General features: G+C 53.5%; 1 protein-coding gene across 2 annotated transcripts in view; it reads right to left on the reverse strand.

The window, feature by feature from the left end:
* The window catches only part of GREB1 (growth regulating estrogen receptor binding 1), a 72,215-nt gene extending 57,192 nt beyond the window's left edge, over positions 1–15,023 (reverse strand). For both annotated transcript variants that reach the window (XM_044262065.1, XM_044262064.1), the window contains exons 1-3: positions 14,635–15,023; positions 9,852–9,971; positions 7,394–7,570 (exon numbers count right to left, since the gene is read on the reverse strand). In XM_044262065.1, the coding sequence (XP_044118000.1) occupies positions 7,394–7,570; positions 9,852–9,971; positions 14,635–14,791 (454 nt within the window). In that variant the 5' untranslated portion in view covers positions 14,792–15,023. The remainder of the gene's footprint in view (positions 1–7,393; positions 7,571–9,851; positions 9,972–14,634) is intronic.
* Positions 15,024–15,465: the final 442 nt, after the last annotated feature.

The raw sequence follows: 15,465 nt of genomic DNA on the forward strand, positions 1-15,465 counted from the left end.
AAGGGCCCCTGGCACCTTATGCTGGGCCAGGGGTCAGGATGACCTTGACTCAGAAGAGGGACCAAAAAGACTCAGTCACGAACATACCTCACCACCACCGCCCCCCCCGCCCGCCGCACCTCCCAGCAAACTCTGAATACTGAACTGGCCCCAGGGGCAAGTGTTCACGCCTGTTACGCAGAGCAAACTTTACACAAACTATCGTGTTCGACTGTCTATACCGACCAAGTGCTTGTAACAGGCGGTACGTCCCCATCTCCAGTCACAGAATCTCAAAGTCCTCAGACCACCGACACTAGGATGCACGGAGGGACCTCCCAAGAGCCCCAGCTTCCATCCCGCTCCAGGAGTTGTTGAAAAGAAAGGAAAGCATCATGGTGCTTGGCCTGAAGAGCAGGAGGAAATGCTGGGGGCTCGGCAGCCAGGGGAGCGGAGACCGTCTATGAGAGTGTGGCTGTCACCGTGTCAGGGTCCCGCTGGGGAGGCCCGAATGGGCCTTCCTGGGAAGGGTCAGAGGTTCCCACCAGCTGTGAGGCTCCAGAAAGGCTGCCCCATGACAAAACGACCCCCTATGAGCAGGTACAATCCAGAGAGTACGCGTGGGAAGACCTCTACAAACCATCAAGTCCAACCAAACCACACTCGCAACCGCTGGTTCGCAGAGGAGGAAGGGGCCGCTCGCCTCTACGCCCAGCATCTCAAGAAAGCCTTCCTTCAGACCCCTCCTCGCCCACTGGTGCGTCGGCTTCCCACGGTACGAGGTCCTTTGGGAGCAAAGCCGCTGAAGCTGAGATTGACTAATTTTGTCACAGTCTTTGGCTTCAAGCTTACGAAGGCCACTGTGACTTAGCCCAGGAGGGCCACACGGCCGCGTATGTAAGCCCGGCTTGTTTAAACACGGCCTTCCCGAGACCCCGCCAAAATAACATGTTGCTGATGGTTCAACACATGTCCACGGAGAAACAAGACACTTATGTTATAGAAACTTACTGGGGACAGAAAGGGAACAAACGTGCCCAGAGAACCAGGGACGTTCTGGCCATCTGCTGTCCCCCAGACAGATCACTCGGGTCTATTGACATAACAACTGGTTGATCGGGACAGCAGAACCTTCTTTGGGGAAGGCTGAGAACGAGAAAGGTTACGTACGAGTCCCAGCCCGATGCAGACAGTGAGTGGCCCCATTCTGGCCTGAGAACAGAGTGTCGACCACAAACATGACATGGAAGGCCACCCCGAATCCTACCCAACACCCACCTCCAGCTTCCGCTCCTGTTCCCCACTCTGCTATGCCGAATCCCCAACGGGACCCCTGCCCACTCCCACCAGGCTCAGGCTCCTTCCCATGGAAGCCCTACCTGCCTGTGTCCCGCTGTCACTCAATGCCCATCTCAAATGTCCACTTCTTCAGACCTGTCCTTGACCCAAAGGGTTGAAGCTTACTGTTCTCAACCCTCGACTGCCCTTTATTCTGCTGAGAGGATCATGGTAACCTCTTCTTTCGTTTTTATTGAAATTTGCATCTTTTTTTCCCCATTAACTCTCCCCATGCTCCAAAGGACGGGCATCGTGGTGTGAGTGCACGTAGGTGTGGGCTGTGTGTGTCCGTGTAAGTTCATGTGCACAGACTAGCGTCCGGCACGTGGCAGACAGTCAGTAAACACCAGGTGGGAAGCCAGGAGAAGCAAGGAAACTATCCCTGTGAACGCTGTGGGATTTCTGCATATACTTTGAGATAATAATCTGATTTTTATTTACGGCTTTGTCTCCAACCTGGCTCACCCGCCATCAAAGAATAAGGCCCCAAAAAACCTTCCAAGCTCTCGGGAAGGGACTCTGGCCCCAAGTGTTGAAAACATGGGTGGACAAGAACCACTGCCAGGCCGTGCGATGCTAAGAGCCAAGGCCAAGGCCAACCGTGCCAAGGCCAACACTGCCGTCCAGAAGCAGCTACCTGGATGTCAGGTCCTGGTCCCATGAGCAACATGGGCTGCGGGACCACGGCTCCCTTTCAGAAGCAGGACTGGGAAGCAAAGACCATCAGGAATGTCTCCCTGTGGTTCAGAAGGGAAAACCCCAGGTCTTCTGGGTCCAGCACATATTGAGGGAGCCGGCAGGCAAGCTGCTCTCCTGCTTTGGCCAGGAGAAGAGGCTGCCCTGCAGAGAGGTGATCTGGGACCACAGAAGGGGGCGACCAAGGACACCACAGGACAGCTTCCCAACCAGTACCAGGAGACCAGGGAAATGGATGAAATCACCCCAACTGAACACATAAGGTAATTCTAACGTTTAAGGAAATTGTCTGCAAGGCAATAAAAATGTTCACAAGGATGCATAAAACGAGCCATTCTCTTTGGAAATCTGCCTCAGGACTGGGGCGTTGATAATCATCTCTTGCGAAGACAGAAAGCCCGGGATGCAGCCCGAGGGCTCCAACTCCGCGGCACAAACGCCCAGAGCTGAGAGACACGGTTCCTCCAATGCCTACGGCGCAGGGTCCCCTGCATGAAACCGAGTCTCCCGCGAGCACCCACGGCAGCACGACCGCGGGTCCTACGGGCCCCCGTCTAGCCGTGTCCGTCTGCCCAGACGGCCTGCTGCATGTGCGCACAGAGCCAGGCTCTGCCGCCGGTGGGCAGCCCCCAGCAAGGCAGGGCTCAACAGGGCCGTGCAGCCGAGGTCAGACCTGGAGAGGGGCTCCGCGCTCTATTTAAGGACGGAGCCATCACAGGCAGGCACGTGCCACACTGGGGAGCCAGGGGGCCGCGCCCCTGTTCCCTGAAAATGAACGGCGACTCGGGACAAAACCAGCATCGTCTCTGACTTCCTTCAGCAAACGAAGGGAAAACACCCGGCATCGAACACTGTGTCCGGCTGTGAACACAAGCCGTGAAGACAGATCCAAAGCCCCACGTGGATGGTGGATGGAGAAGAAAAAGGGGCCAAGTAAAACAGATGTTCATTGCGGCGTGGTGGGCAATTTCCTCCTCTTCCACTTCGTGCTTCACTTCTGTGGTTCCTGCCACGATCCTGCTTGTGGAGGTAAATACTGCCTCACAACCATGAGGAAAAAAACACGTCCGTGGACCCCAGCCTTGATATTTTGGCCAAATTCCAACTGAAGTACAGAAGGGATCTCCCTGAAAGGGGAACCCTCCTACACTGTTGGTTGGAATGCAAGCTGGTGCAACCACTCTGGAAAACAGCATGGAGGTTCCTCAAAATGTTGAAAATAGAACTGCCCTATGACCCAGCAATTGCACTACTGGGTATTTACCCTAAAGATACAAACGTAGTGATCCGAAGGGGCAGGTGCACCCAAATGTTTATAGCAGCAATGTCCACAATAGCCAAACTATGGAAAGAACCTAGATGTCCATCAACAGGTGAATGGATAAAGAAGAGGTGGTATATATACACAATGGAATACTCTGCAGCCATCAAAAGAAATGAAATCTTGCCATTTGTGACAACGTGGATGGAACTAGAGAGTATTATGCTTAGCGAAATAAGTGGAGAAAGACAACTACCATATGATCTCCCTGATATGAGGAAGTGGTGATGCAAGATGGGGGGTTAAGTGGGTAGGAGAAGAATCAATGAAACAAGATGGGATCAGGAGGGAGACAAACCATAAGTGACTCTTAATCTCACAAAACAAACTGAGGGTTGCTGGGGGAAGGGGTTATGGACATTGGGGAGGGTATGTGCTTTGGTGAGTGCTGTGAAGTGTGTAAACCTGGCGATTCACAGACCTGTACCCCTGGGGATAAAAATATATGTTTATAAAAAATTAAAAATTAAAAAAAAAAAGGGGGGGATCTCCCTTCTACTTGTGTCTCTGAACATGGGCCTCCAGGCGCACCTCCCTTTGCTTTCTCCTGGGTGTGCCTCAGAAGAGGGACCCAGACCAGAGCGCCCACCAGGCAGTGGGCGAGAGGCACACGGTCGCACAGGCCCACACCCGAGAGGCGGGAAAAGCCTTAAGATCTGAGTCAGGGTTCCGACGATACAGAAACAAGATAGGGGTGATGGGCGTGGAAAGATGAAACAAACAGTGATGGTTGGTAAGCAGGCTGGGAACATACCCAACAAGACCCGGGGATTATCTAGAATCCTACAGGAAGGCTCAGAACTAGGTCCCCTGCCTCTAGTTCTCCCTGAGGAAGAGGCAGAGAGAAATCTGTTGTTCATGTGACCTCTGAGAGACTGTTCTAAAATGCAAGTTAAAAACACAGCCATCCCCTCGTTTGAACATTTCCGAACACAGAAACTGTTCAGGGAAAACCGGAAGGAGGGGACCATACATGGAGAGAGAATAAGTGACAGGTCAACCAATGCTGTGGGAGAATCTTGTTTGGATCTTGACTGTAAAACAAACCAACAAAAACTATAAGACAAAATTTGAACACAGCGGATATTTGATGTTATAAAATGACGACTACATGTTTTAGATACAATAACGGTGTTGGGTTTTTAACAAAAAGCCCTTTCTTTTTAAGATACACACAGTGAAATGCACACAGATGAAATGACACTTCTGGGATTTGCCTCCAAATAATCCGGTAGGGACAGAGGAAGGGTTAGGAGTGAAATGCAACTGACCGTGTCTTAGTAATTGCTGCAGACACAAGACAGGTACATAACACCACCGCAGGCTTCCCCCTACTTCCACAGTTTGAAAATGTCTTCCTGGGGCACCTGGACGGCTCTGTTGGTTAGGCATCCAGCTCTTGGTTCCAGCTCAGGTCATGCCCTCAGGGTTATGGAATCAAGCCCCGTGTCGGGCTCCCTGTTCAGCCTGGAGTCTGCTTGTCCCTCTCTCTCTGCTCCTACCTGCTCGCTCTCTCTCTCCCTTAAATAAATAAAATCTTTAGGGGAAAAAAAAAGTGACGTCTGGGGCACCAGAGCCTTTCCCAGGCTGGGCCCAAGCAGCCCCTGTTCCTCCAGCACACCATCCCCCTCCTTGCACGCAGCCCCCCTCCTGCCCGAGAGCATCTCATCTTCTGGAATAGGAGACCAGGGCCGGAGCACCCGGATTCAAATTCAAGACCTGCCACTTACTAGCTGGGTGACCCTGAGCAAGTCACCTAACCTCTCTGTGCCTTCGTTCCTTCCTATATAAGCGCCAGGTAATAACGTACCCACCTCACGGGCTTATCCCATCCCTCCGAGCAGTTTCGGGCGCGCGGTCAGGGCTCCGTACGGGGCTGCTCTGAGTGCTTTGCTGCTGTGGCTGTTCGCCAGCACACATAACGCAGCTGGTTTTCAGGGCCCAGCTCAACACCACACCCTCGGGGACCCCCCGCCCATCACCGGGGCTCAGTGCGCCCTTCCGCAGCCCCCCCATACAGCGTGCTGCACAGAGATGTAGTAAAAGATTGATTTCTGCAGCTCTCTGAGCTAAGTCCCTGCTTGCCTGACTTTTCGCCCCAAGAGGCAAGCTCCCAGGGACGGACCCGTGAATTTGACTTTGGGGCCCCGGCGCTGAACTCAAAGTCCACATCCCATCCGGGTACACATTCCATAAATGCTTAATGCTCTGCCTGCTGAATGAACACAGGACTCAATTACACCGAAGGGGAAAAATGAACATTGTAGCCCCATGTTTTCTTTGACCTGAGCTGTCAGCCCATTTCGCTGAATTATCGTCAACACCTGGAAACACGCACCGAGATTTTCATCTTCTCAGACAAAACCCCTTGGTTGATTCCAAGTCGCTACAACAAGATTCCCTTCATTATAAACTAGGGGGTGGGGGGTTATAAATTAGGAGTTAAAGCCATTGCTTCCCCCAAGATCCTGCAGAGCTTCCATTTTATAGATCACTAAAAAGCACGGAGCCTGGGCCGCCGGAGGGCTGGGGGGCCCCCTCGTCCTGCACAACCATCAGGGGTAATTGCAGGAAACCCAAACAGTGTTAAGTGTGCAAGCTGAGAGCATAAAGTTATTTTAAAAGAAGAAAGCATTGGTTATTACCAACCGCCCCTCCTTACGGACCTCCGATGGCTTTTTGGCGAGCAGTTAACAAAGACCCCACTTCCTCTGCCCTCGCCACCTGAGGAGCTGGAGCTGTTGGGGGAGGGGGCGCCGGTGGTGAATGCACGGAGAGATTCCTGTCTCCACCTTTCAAGACCCAGAACCTCCTTGATTTACTGCCCTCGCCATTCCTTTACAGTCACAAAGTGGGGGAATGCAGCCACAGCCCCGGCCACCACAGGATCGAACGGGGACCAAGTCACCAGCACCGTCCTACCGGCACATGGCCTCCGGAGTGGTCTCGAGGAGCATGCTAAATCTGAGACGGAAGGACTCCATGAGCTCCTTGGGAATTTTCCAGGATTGTTCTTGTCTTCACGAGCTCGGTCCCTGGTCACCGTCCCAGAGCTGTCCCTGCAGCGTCACCTGCCTTGCTTCCCAGCATTAACCCCCGGCCCTGTCGCCTCGAGGCAGGAACCATGTTTTTGTTTTCTGCGGCTCCATCCTGCCCCCCTGGTCTCTCCTCCCCTTGGGCCCTTCCCATGGTGTCTCAGACATAAAACGTGCTATAAATACCCACGCACAAGCGCGGACCAACTCAGCGTCAGGGGCGGGGTCAAGCAGGAAACGTACATGTGCTACAGAGAAAACGGCTTCTGGGGCTATGTCTGGCCCCCATCACTACAGCCCTTCTGCCTGTCTGCTCCTCCTCCGAAGGAGACACCAGGCCCGGCGAAGGGGCCAGATTGCCGAACGGCCAAGGGCACGTGTGGGAATCACTCCGCACTTGATGGAGAAGGTATGAATGTTCTGCAAGCAGGAACACACATTCGGCCCTGTTCTCCCTCCGTCTCCTGTCTGATGGCTTCTGAAACCATCTCGGACAGGTCTCTACCCTACTCTTTATATTTTTTTTAAGATTTTATTTACTTATTTGACACAGAGTGAGAGAGAGCACAGGCAGGGAGAGAGGAAGAGGGAGAAGCAGACTCCCTGAGCCCCATGCAGGACTCGATCCCGGGACCCTGAGATCATGACCTAAGCCGAAGGCAGTCGCTCAACCAGCTGAGCCCCTCAGGTGCCCCTTTATCCTATTCTTGACATGGGTAGGCACTTAGAAAAGGTCTGATGAACATACATCTAAAAAAGTTCATTCTCAAGGTCAGGTTCTCTATAGGAAGTTCATCACATTTTAAAATAAATCTCATTTTTAAAAATTATAAATAAGTAAATAAATAAATAAATCTCATTAACATTCCAGTTCCACACAGGAAGAGCTTACTGAAAAGCAGAAATGGGCCCACAAGGCCTGCTGAAGAAGAGGCCCCCACAGGAGGCCCACACCCCCACCCCGGCCAAAGGCCTACAATATCCCCACCCCCACAGGCAGCTGGAACCACAGAAAAGGACTTACCAAGAAGAGCGTTGTGTCCGTTATCATCAGGCAAGAACCTTTTGTCAACAGCACACACCAGGAGATGGTCCGGCAGGCTGGGGGACTTGGCCCCCACAAGGAGAAAGCCTGCGGGGACGTCGATGGGCTCACTGGAAAGGGAGACAAGACGCAGGTCCTTCCCCGCCTGGCAGAACCCTACGAGGAATGGACAGGACTCACATGCGCGCCAAGGGGCTTCCCCAGAACCAGGCTCCCCGTGGGCCAAGGGAGGACGTTCCAGGTCTTGCCAGGAGCAAACCTCACCTCTGCATGTGGCTGACTTTAATATTACTTCCAAGAGATAAAATTAGAACCACAGTTACTCGGGACACCTGACGCATGTTAATTCCTTTGAAGACACGGTTTCAGCATCATTCACGTACAAATGAAACTCAGCAGGAAAAACGGTGGACGAGCAAGGGTCAACTAAAATGTACACATGATGAAGCCCCAAGAAATTGTGAGTAATGTGGTATTTTCCACACCCTGCACTTTTCACGTGTATGAGAAACAGGGAAATGTCACAAAGAGGGAGCCAGAGGCTGCTGGTGCTGGCTGCCCCTGGGGAGGGGACTGGGACACAAGGCGAGAGATCATCAGCGAGCCTGGCACTCTAGACCCTTTTGAACATTTTGTTTTTAGAGCTTTTAAATGTATTTTCCATTTGAAAAATAAGTGCCCTAAAATGTCTAGAAATAAAAGGGGAGAAACAGCTGAGATTTATTCGGATGGGCCTCTCTGAGGTCTTCCCGGCTGAGGGCACAATCGGCCCCATCCCCTGCGTCTGCTCCATCCTTAGCTACCAACTGAGACAATGAGAGTTAATGGGATCCTGATGGTCCCAAGGCTTTCCTGCCAAACTCTACAACGCGAACAGAGCCCTCCGGCGCGCACCTGCTTCACAGGTGCTGGGTCTACAGCACGTGGGTCCAGAGTCTCCCATATGCCCCCGGGGAGGGTCACGGAGGGGCCCTGAGCGGGGGGAGGCGGGGGCTTGGAAAGCATAGAGACAGTGCTCACTGTGTGCCAGGCACTGGACCAGAAGCAGCTCTGCAAAGATCTCATGGGGAAGTGATTCTGCCCCCAGTTTGCAAAGATGGAAATCAAGGCTCAAAGAGGTTACGGGATGTGCTCAGAGCTGCTGAGAGCTGGGCCAGGTGGAGGGAGTTTCCCCTTCAGCATCTTGGGCAAGTTCAGCAAGGTCCCTGAGGCTGAGGTCAAGCACCCTGCAGGCCTTCTCCCTACATGGCCTGGGCCCATCCTTCTGAAGAGCTGGAGGAAAAGAGGCCGGGGACAGTCCGTGGTTACCGCGTTGGCTTGGAAATTCTTTGAAAATCTCTGTAATGACCACTGCAGAGTTCACGGTTTCCTTCTTTAACCAGGTGACCTTTTAACATCTGGACACTAGAAGTCCTATGTCCTAAAGAGCCACGCTGCTGGCTTCTCTCTCCCTAGAAGAGCAGCCTCCGTGAGAGCTGACTGCCTCTCCTGCCACCATCCTGTGCAAGGCCAAGTCCAGGCCCGTACACACGGCACCTGGGACCTCTACACCCCGTGTGACCTCAGCACTACGCCCTGCCCGGCCAGACCTCAGACTCCTACCTACACACACTGCCAGCAGCTCCCAAGAGGGGCCATACTCTCCCCCTTCTGAGCCTTTGCACATGCTATTCCTCTGTCTGGAATGTTCCAGTTTCCCCCAACCTTCTCACAGACTCCTGCTAATCCTCCAAAACCCAGATGACGGGCCACCTCCTCCAGGAAGCCTTCCCTAAACTCTCTACCTGTGGGAGGAACGTTTCCTGAGCTCCCAGGCACCCGTGCTTGCCCACCCCGCCCTGTCAGCACTTTCCACCTCGTGTGCAAAGTGTCTGCTTGCCTCCATAGCTCCATGAAGCTGGGAGCTCTTGTACCTGTTATCTCCATATTGCCAGAGTGGGGAGGGGCCCAGTCAGGAGTGGACTAACTAACTAGTGACACCCCTCGACTGGCGTGGTGACCGGCGGATGAACGCACAGCACTCCGAGAGGCTGTCCCGCTAGGGAGTGGCAGAGCCCCAAGTTTCTCTGAGGGCAGAGCGCGAGCTCTTATCACCAGACCAGGGTGCCCCCGCCCCCGGCATTCCTGCGCCTCGGTTCCTCCACGGACTGATCCTGAGAGAACACACGTCTCCCTTCCTCAACGGTAAAGCAGGATCGCGGAGGAAGATTATTTTCACTGAGCGGTCCAAGTGAAAGCTCGGCGCAGGCAGACCCGAACTAGGAAAATATCTGAGTTTCCAAACAACCACTCCACTCGTAAACTCGAGCTGTGCACAGAGTGCCAAGGGGCAGTGAGCCCACAGCCCCCCGGGGGCAGGAGGGGGATGTAGCCAGAGACCAGGGGCACAGGGGACCCGGGGCGCACAGCCGCAGACTCTGCCAGCTGCCAGCCTCACCATCCATGGTACAGCAGCCTTCGGGCGGAGGGTGCATCTGGTAGGGATTTGGGGGACAGGTGGGCTCCAGCCCCCCTTCTCCCTCTTCTTCCTCGTCCTCATTGTCCACTTGGCTACCACCTGCAAGTGGCAAAGGGGAGGGAGGAGACAGCAGTCAGAGGCAAGGGGTCAGCAAGTCTCAGCCATTTAACAATTAACCAGTCCCTACAGGCCTGCTGGGAGCCGGGCATCACCCCTCACTCCCTCGCCCCCAGAGCCCCCCCCCAGCCGGCTCTGCTCGGAGGGGAAAGCTGAGGTTACAGGACTTTCCCAAGGTCACAGACTCAGGCTCCCAGCCTGGCCTCGTGACTTCAAATTCAGGTTCACATCTCTTTCCATTCGGCAGAGCTGCACGCGTCTGCTCATGCACGAGGGTTCCACACACACATAACTTTGAGAATCCTTCCAGAATCCTTCTGGGGGAGGGGCCACAGATTCAGGTATAGACCATTTTACAGAGAGGGACCCGATGGCTGTCCTGCAGCGCTCCAGTGACAGCCAGCTCCCAGGGTCACCGGAGGCCCCCGCTGATGTTCGACTGTCCTGTGTGGCTTGGAATACAAAGCGTCGTGTGAGCTGTCTCTCTCCGGCACGAAAACTGTCCGTGTTCGTTTAACCCCAGGGGAGGAACGGACGCATAGGGAGGACCAGAAATACAAACACACCCGAGTCTGGCACAGACACACAAAGCACCATTCCAGAACACGGCCAGGCAGGTTATGACTTGGGGAAACGTTTTTTTTTTTTTTTAAGTGCCGTCGCATATTGGCAAACACGGAACTGGCCGGAAGAGCCAGGGATTGGCCTCGAAGTCCCCCCCGCTCCCTGCTCATGAGCTCTGTCGCGGTGGTGAAACAGCTTCTGGTCATTCCCCGCAGCCTCTCGGCTCACAGAGAATGGGGCCCCTGCCCTCATGCACCTCTGTGACCCCAGACGCAGTGCCCAGGACACGCACGCCCAGCTGATGGGGGCACAGCCCCTCGAGCCCCATTTGCCCAGCACTGCTCGAGAAGGGGGTTCAGCTGAATGAATTTCCCAGGCTACGGAAGTACCGTCCTAACTCCTTTTAACAGACATTTTTGGTCAAAAATCTCTCTCTGCTTGTCCGGGTTTAACTGTCATTTAATAACCAGCATGCAAACTTCTTCGTGGAATAGGGTCATTACAAGCATCCTTGAAGGGGCCGGGCTGGAAGACCGTTTTTCTTCTTTTTTGTTTCTCTGCCTCCTGTTTTAGCGCTCTTTCTGTGTTCCCGTTTCTCCTGCCTCCTCTTCTCGGCTCTGCCCCCTCCGTCTATCCAGCGGGTTCGGTGGTTCTAGGCGAGTGATGAAATCATGTGCAGGGGAAAGAGAAGGGCTGGGGATCAGGGAACTCTCAATTCTCGAGCCTGCCGCTGCCTATGTGGCCAGGAGAAAGTTACTTAACCTCTCTGTGCATCAGACCCTGCATCTTTGAAATGAGGTGGTTATACAGGGCCTCTGAGCTGCTCCCGTCGGCCATCAGCGTCACACAGCCTCTTCCTGATGTGATTTAATTACTACGGTGGCCGCCACTTTAAAGGTGCCCGTGGGACAAGAGGCAGAAGAAACTGAACATCTGAAGCCAGCTCAGGCCCATGACCTTGGGTAGGTCAGAGCAGGAACTGAAAAATCCCTGGTGTCCCCGTCTTTCTGAGCCTGGAGAACACGGAGGTGGCAGGAAGACCATAAAAAGATTACCCAGGAAGCACACGCAGGGGGTGGGGATAGCTCCCAGCCTCCCTCAGATGCCTCCTTCCTGCCATTAAATGCAGGCCCAGTGGGCCATTAGCCTAAGGGGTGGAGTCACGCCCAGACCCCAGGCGCCAGCAATGCCACACAGGTCCCCATGGGGGCTGGGACTGTCCTGCCTGCAGAGTGGGCGGCACAGAGCTGTTTGTTTTCTGTGGGACCAGCCACTCTCCTAGCCAGGACTCCAGAGGCCCCGAGGGAAGGGCACAGACCCCAACAATCTGCCTGAGAAGGCTGGAGAACTCAGAGCCCCGCAGGGGGGCCTGTCTGCATATTACTCTGCTAAAGCCCAAGGAAAGAACCAAGACTCCCCAAAAGAATGAAAAATGAGGGCCTTCAGCCTCAGAAAGTCAAAGAAAGAGCTCAGAATCCGGTAGATGAGAAAGCAGACCTCAAAGGTCAAAGGTCCACCCCAGACTTCCCAGCGCCAGTGGTGGGATCAGTCAGGCAGCGAGAACGGAGCCCACCGGCCTGCTGGCCAAGGTCTCGGGTGCGAGGAGGGCATTACCACGGCGTCACACAAGACCAGGCAGATTGGGAGCTGAGGACCTTCACACGAGAACACCCAGGCGCCCACAGATGCGGCCGCACTTCCTTCTGCCGAGCTGGATTTTCCTTTCTTTCCACGAGAAGAAACCATATGACATTTTGAGCAGGTGGGGTTACAAAAATGAACTGCATCTTGTTTAATTAATTAATACTTATCTCAAAACGCTGGGGTGGTGTTTTGTTTGGTCTTTCTCAAAAAAAAAAAAAAAAAAAAGTAAATAGCACATAAAAGCCTTCTCCCCTGGGAGGAGGTGTGGTAAATCCTCTAATCTCTAATCCGGGGAACAAAGCCCCAAGGCCCCAGCTGAAAGGCACTCAGGAGCACAGAAGATGTTACAGACCCCGGGTGTTTAGGATGCCGGCACCCTGGCCATAAACACCACCTCTCATGTGATTGAGGAAGGACAACAGAAAGAGACCCTGGCAGACAGACAGACAAAACAAAGTGTGGCCAGGACAAGCCGTCCACACCAAGTTTTATGACAGAGAATCCAGGGGCAGAGGTGTGCATCCTGTTCATGGTGACGTCCAGCCAACTGAGAGAGTCTCCCCCTTCCCACCAGACCCCTTCTTTGTCTTTCCTGCCCCTCGGGAGGATTTCTCTGTTTGCGGACGAACAGGAAAAGCTGGAGGTTCCGCTCTGGTTTTCGTACGGGGTGGGGAGTGTGGGGGTTCTGCACCGACAGCAGGCAGGGCGCCCACAGCACTCAACACGGGAGGCACGAGAAGGGGACGCCTCCAGCTGTCCCTGGAAAGTGCCAGCTGCCCAATGCGGTATCGGCAGGGGAGGGCATCCTAAGAAGTCAGTGTTCGAGACGCAGCCTCCCGGGGAGTCTGCAGAGAACTTGGGCAGAGGAAAAGCTGCGGGGGGGGAACCTTCCAGGGCTTGCTCCTCTCTCCTACCCCCGAGGTGAGCAACGGTCCCCTGTCCCCTGCCAACTTAACCACCGGTCTGCCCCCTTTCCATCCCAGAGCCACCAAAGCTAAGAGTACAACTCCCTGACTCGGGCACTCCTTCAACACTGCAACCTGCCAGCAAAGGGTCCCAAACCGTGGCATTTAATCACCTTAGCAGGGAAAGGTGGAAAAGCACTTTGTAGATTTCAAGGTGCCATTCACGTGGACTAAGTCATCACGGTCAGCGTCAGTAATTCATGATTAGCAACAAAGACTTTCCGTACCGAAAGTAGCTCCGGATGACTGGTTAATGCATACGTTCTACGAACGTCTGTGGGCTAGCCAGAAACACAGCCCGTATCCTCCACTCATCCGTCATCTCCCCCAGCGCCACGCTGATGCTTCCCCTGCTGGAAGACGTGCCTGCTTTCGATACCAGAGAATTCTTGATTTTCCTAATCCGTGCTTTTGGGCACAGCCCAGTTTCTCCCAGACCCTCCTCTAGCTCTTTTAGGTCCTTACTGTGGCTGTTTGCAAAATTAACGTAAGGACTTTTCAAAGACGGACACAAGGAACGCTTTCCTGCGAGAATAAGGAACTATCAGGTCCCACACAAGCAACTCTGTGCCTCATTTTCTCTTATGTGCAACCCTCCCAGCCAGCCATCCCCACACCCTGCCAACACACACACACACACACACACACACACACACGCACAAAGACTGACCCATACACATGGCGAACCCCCAGTATAGGACCAGGCATACTGCACTCCTTCTTAATTGATTAATTTTTCTTTTCAACAATGGTCCTTTTTCGCCTTCAATATCTACGTGAAGTCTGCAGGGAACTTCTAGCAGAAGGCATACACTGCCCAAAAGAACTTAGGTAATGGTCACTGTCTCATCCCATGGACTGCTGTGGGTTACTTCTGGCATAAAAAACACGTGGCTATGAAAGAGACACACTAAAGACTGAAAACAACCATTTTATCCTCTGGATAATTAAGCAAATCCTAAAGTTGTCCCCATGCCTGAATATAACTGATTCATTTATTCCTGGCACACACTCAATTCATAAGGGTTTAGTCTTGGTGTTTCAAAGTTTCTAGAGGGCTCTCAAATCTGCAATCACAAAGAGAAACTACCTAGAGACTATTTTGCAAAGACAGGACCATGAATCCCTGGACAGAGACGGAAAAAAATCACTAAGGGCCAAAGGGTGTTCAAATTTCTGACTTGCCCAGGGAGAACATCAAACCTTCTATCAAAAGCATCAGAAACAACCCAGGCACGACAATCCCAACACAGCCCTCTTCCTTCCCTCGTGAGCCAATGAATAACCACATTCCTTGCATCCTTTTGGCTGAAACTCGGTCTTAGCCAAGGAAAAATGTAAGTGCATCTTTCCTTTTCTAATAATTCTTTTCTGCTAGACCCAATGTTTTCCACACAGAGGGGAGAAAGGGTTTCCAGTTCTGTTCTAACAGGAGCTGCACGGACACAGGACCCACCCGGTGCATCGCCTACCTTCCAGGGCAGAGAGCTGCTGCTCGGCTTCCAGATAGAGCTGGGAGAAGACGGGCCGGGGCACCAGGCTGCTGGACCGCAGGGACGCCTCGATGGAGTTGTGTAAGACCTCTTCGAACCGCGTCGTCTTCAGCTGTCCGGCGTAAGAGTTTCCCATCTTCAGAAAGGACGGCGGAGGCTGCTGTTTAAAATGACATTTCAGCGTCAGTTGGAAAGGCTGACCCTGCGCCCGGAGCCCAAAGGCAGAAGTGAGCCGGTCGCCAGGAGGGAAGGGCTCTGGATCCAAGGAGAGGGCGGCTGTGGGCGACAGCTCCTGCCCCGCAATTACAGGAAGTTATATAAGTAACAGCTATCTCTAATTTAGCACTCCGATAGCAGAGTCTGGCACCTCTTCGCAGTTTTCCCTAGAAACCGGTCATCCCTGGTTTCACAGACCACTCCCCCACCGCCCTCCCCCGCCGTCCTCCCCTCCACCCACCCGGTTCTCCCTGAGATGGGATCCTGCCCTCAAGAGAGCTCAAATGATGGTTTATTTTCCTTGACTCACAGAAGAACAGCCCCGTGCCACTTTACGTGTGCGACAGCGGCCGGCAAGTCCACCATCCACCCGGGACAGCGAGGCTCCAGACTGCAGGATTATAAGACCCCCCCGCGCCTTCTCAGAAGGTGGGCTAACAGATTTCCCATCCCTGCCATTTTTTGCTAAAAGACCAATTGTTAACATTCTTCCCCTAAAGTGTTTTTGTAGGTTACTTCCATTTCCATTGTCCAAGTAATGTGGAGTTACATCTGGAAAATGTGGAAATCTAGAAATTACAGAAGACGGTGGAC

This window comes from Neovison vison, chromosome 8 (genome assembly GCF_020171115.1).
Source record: "Neovison vison isolate M4711 chromosome 8, ASM_NN_V1, whole genome shotgun sequence".
Taxonomy (NCBI): domain Eukaryota; kingdom Metazoa; phylum Chordata; class Mammalia; order Carnivora; family Mustelidae; genus Neogale; species Neogale vison.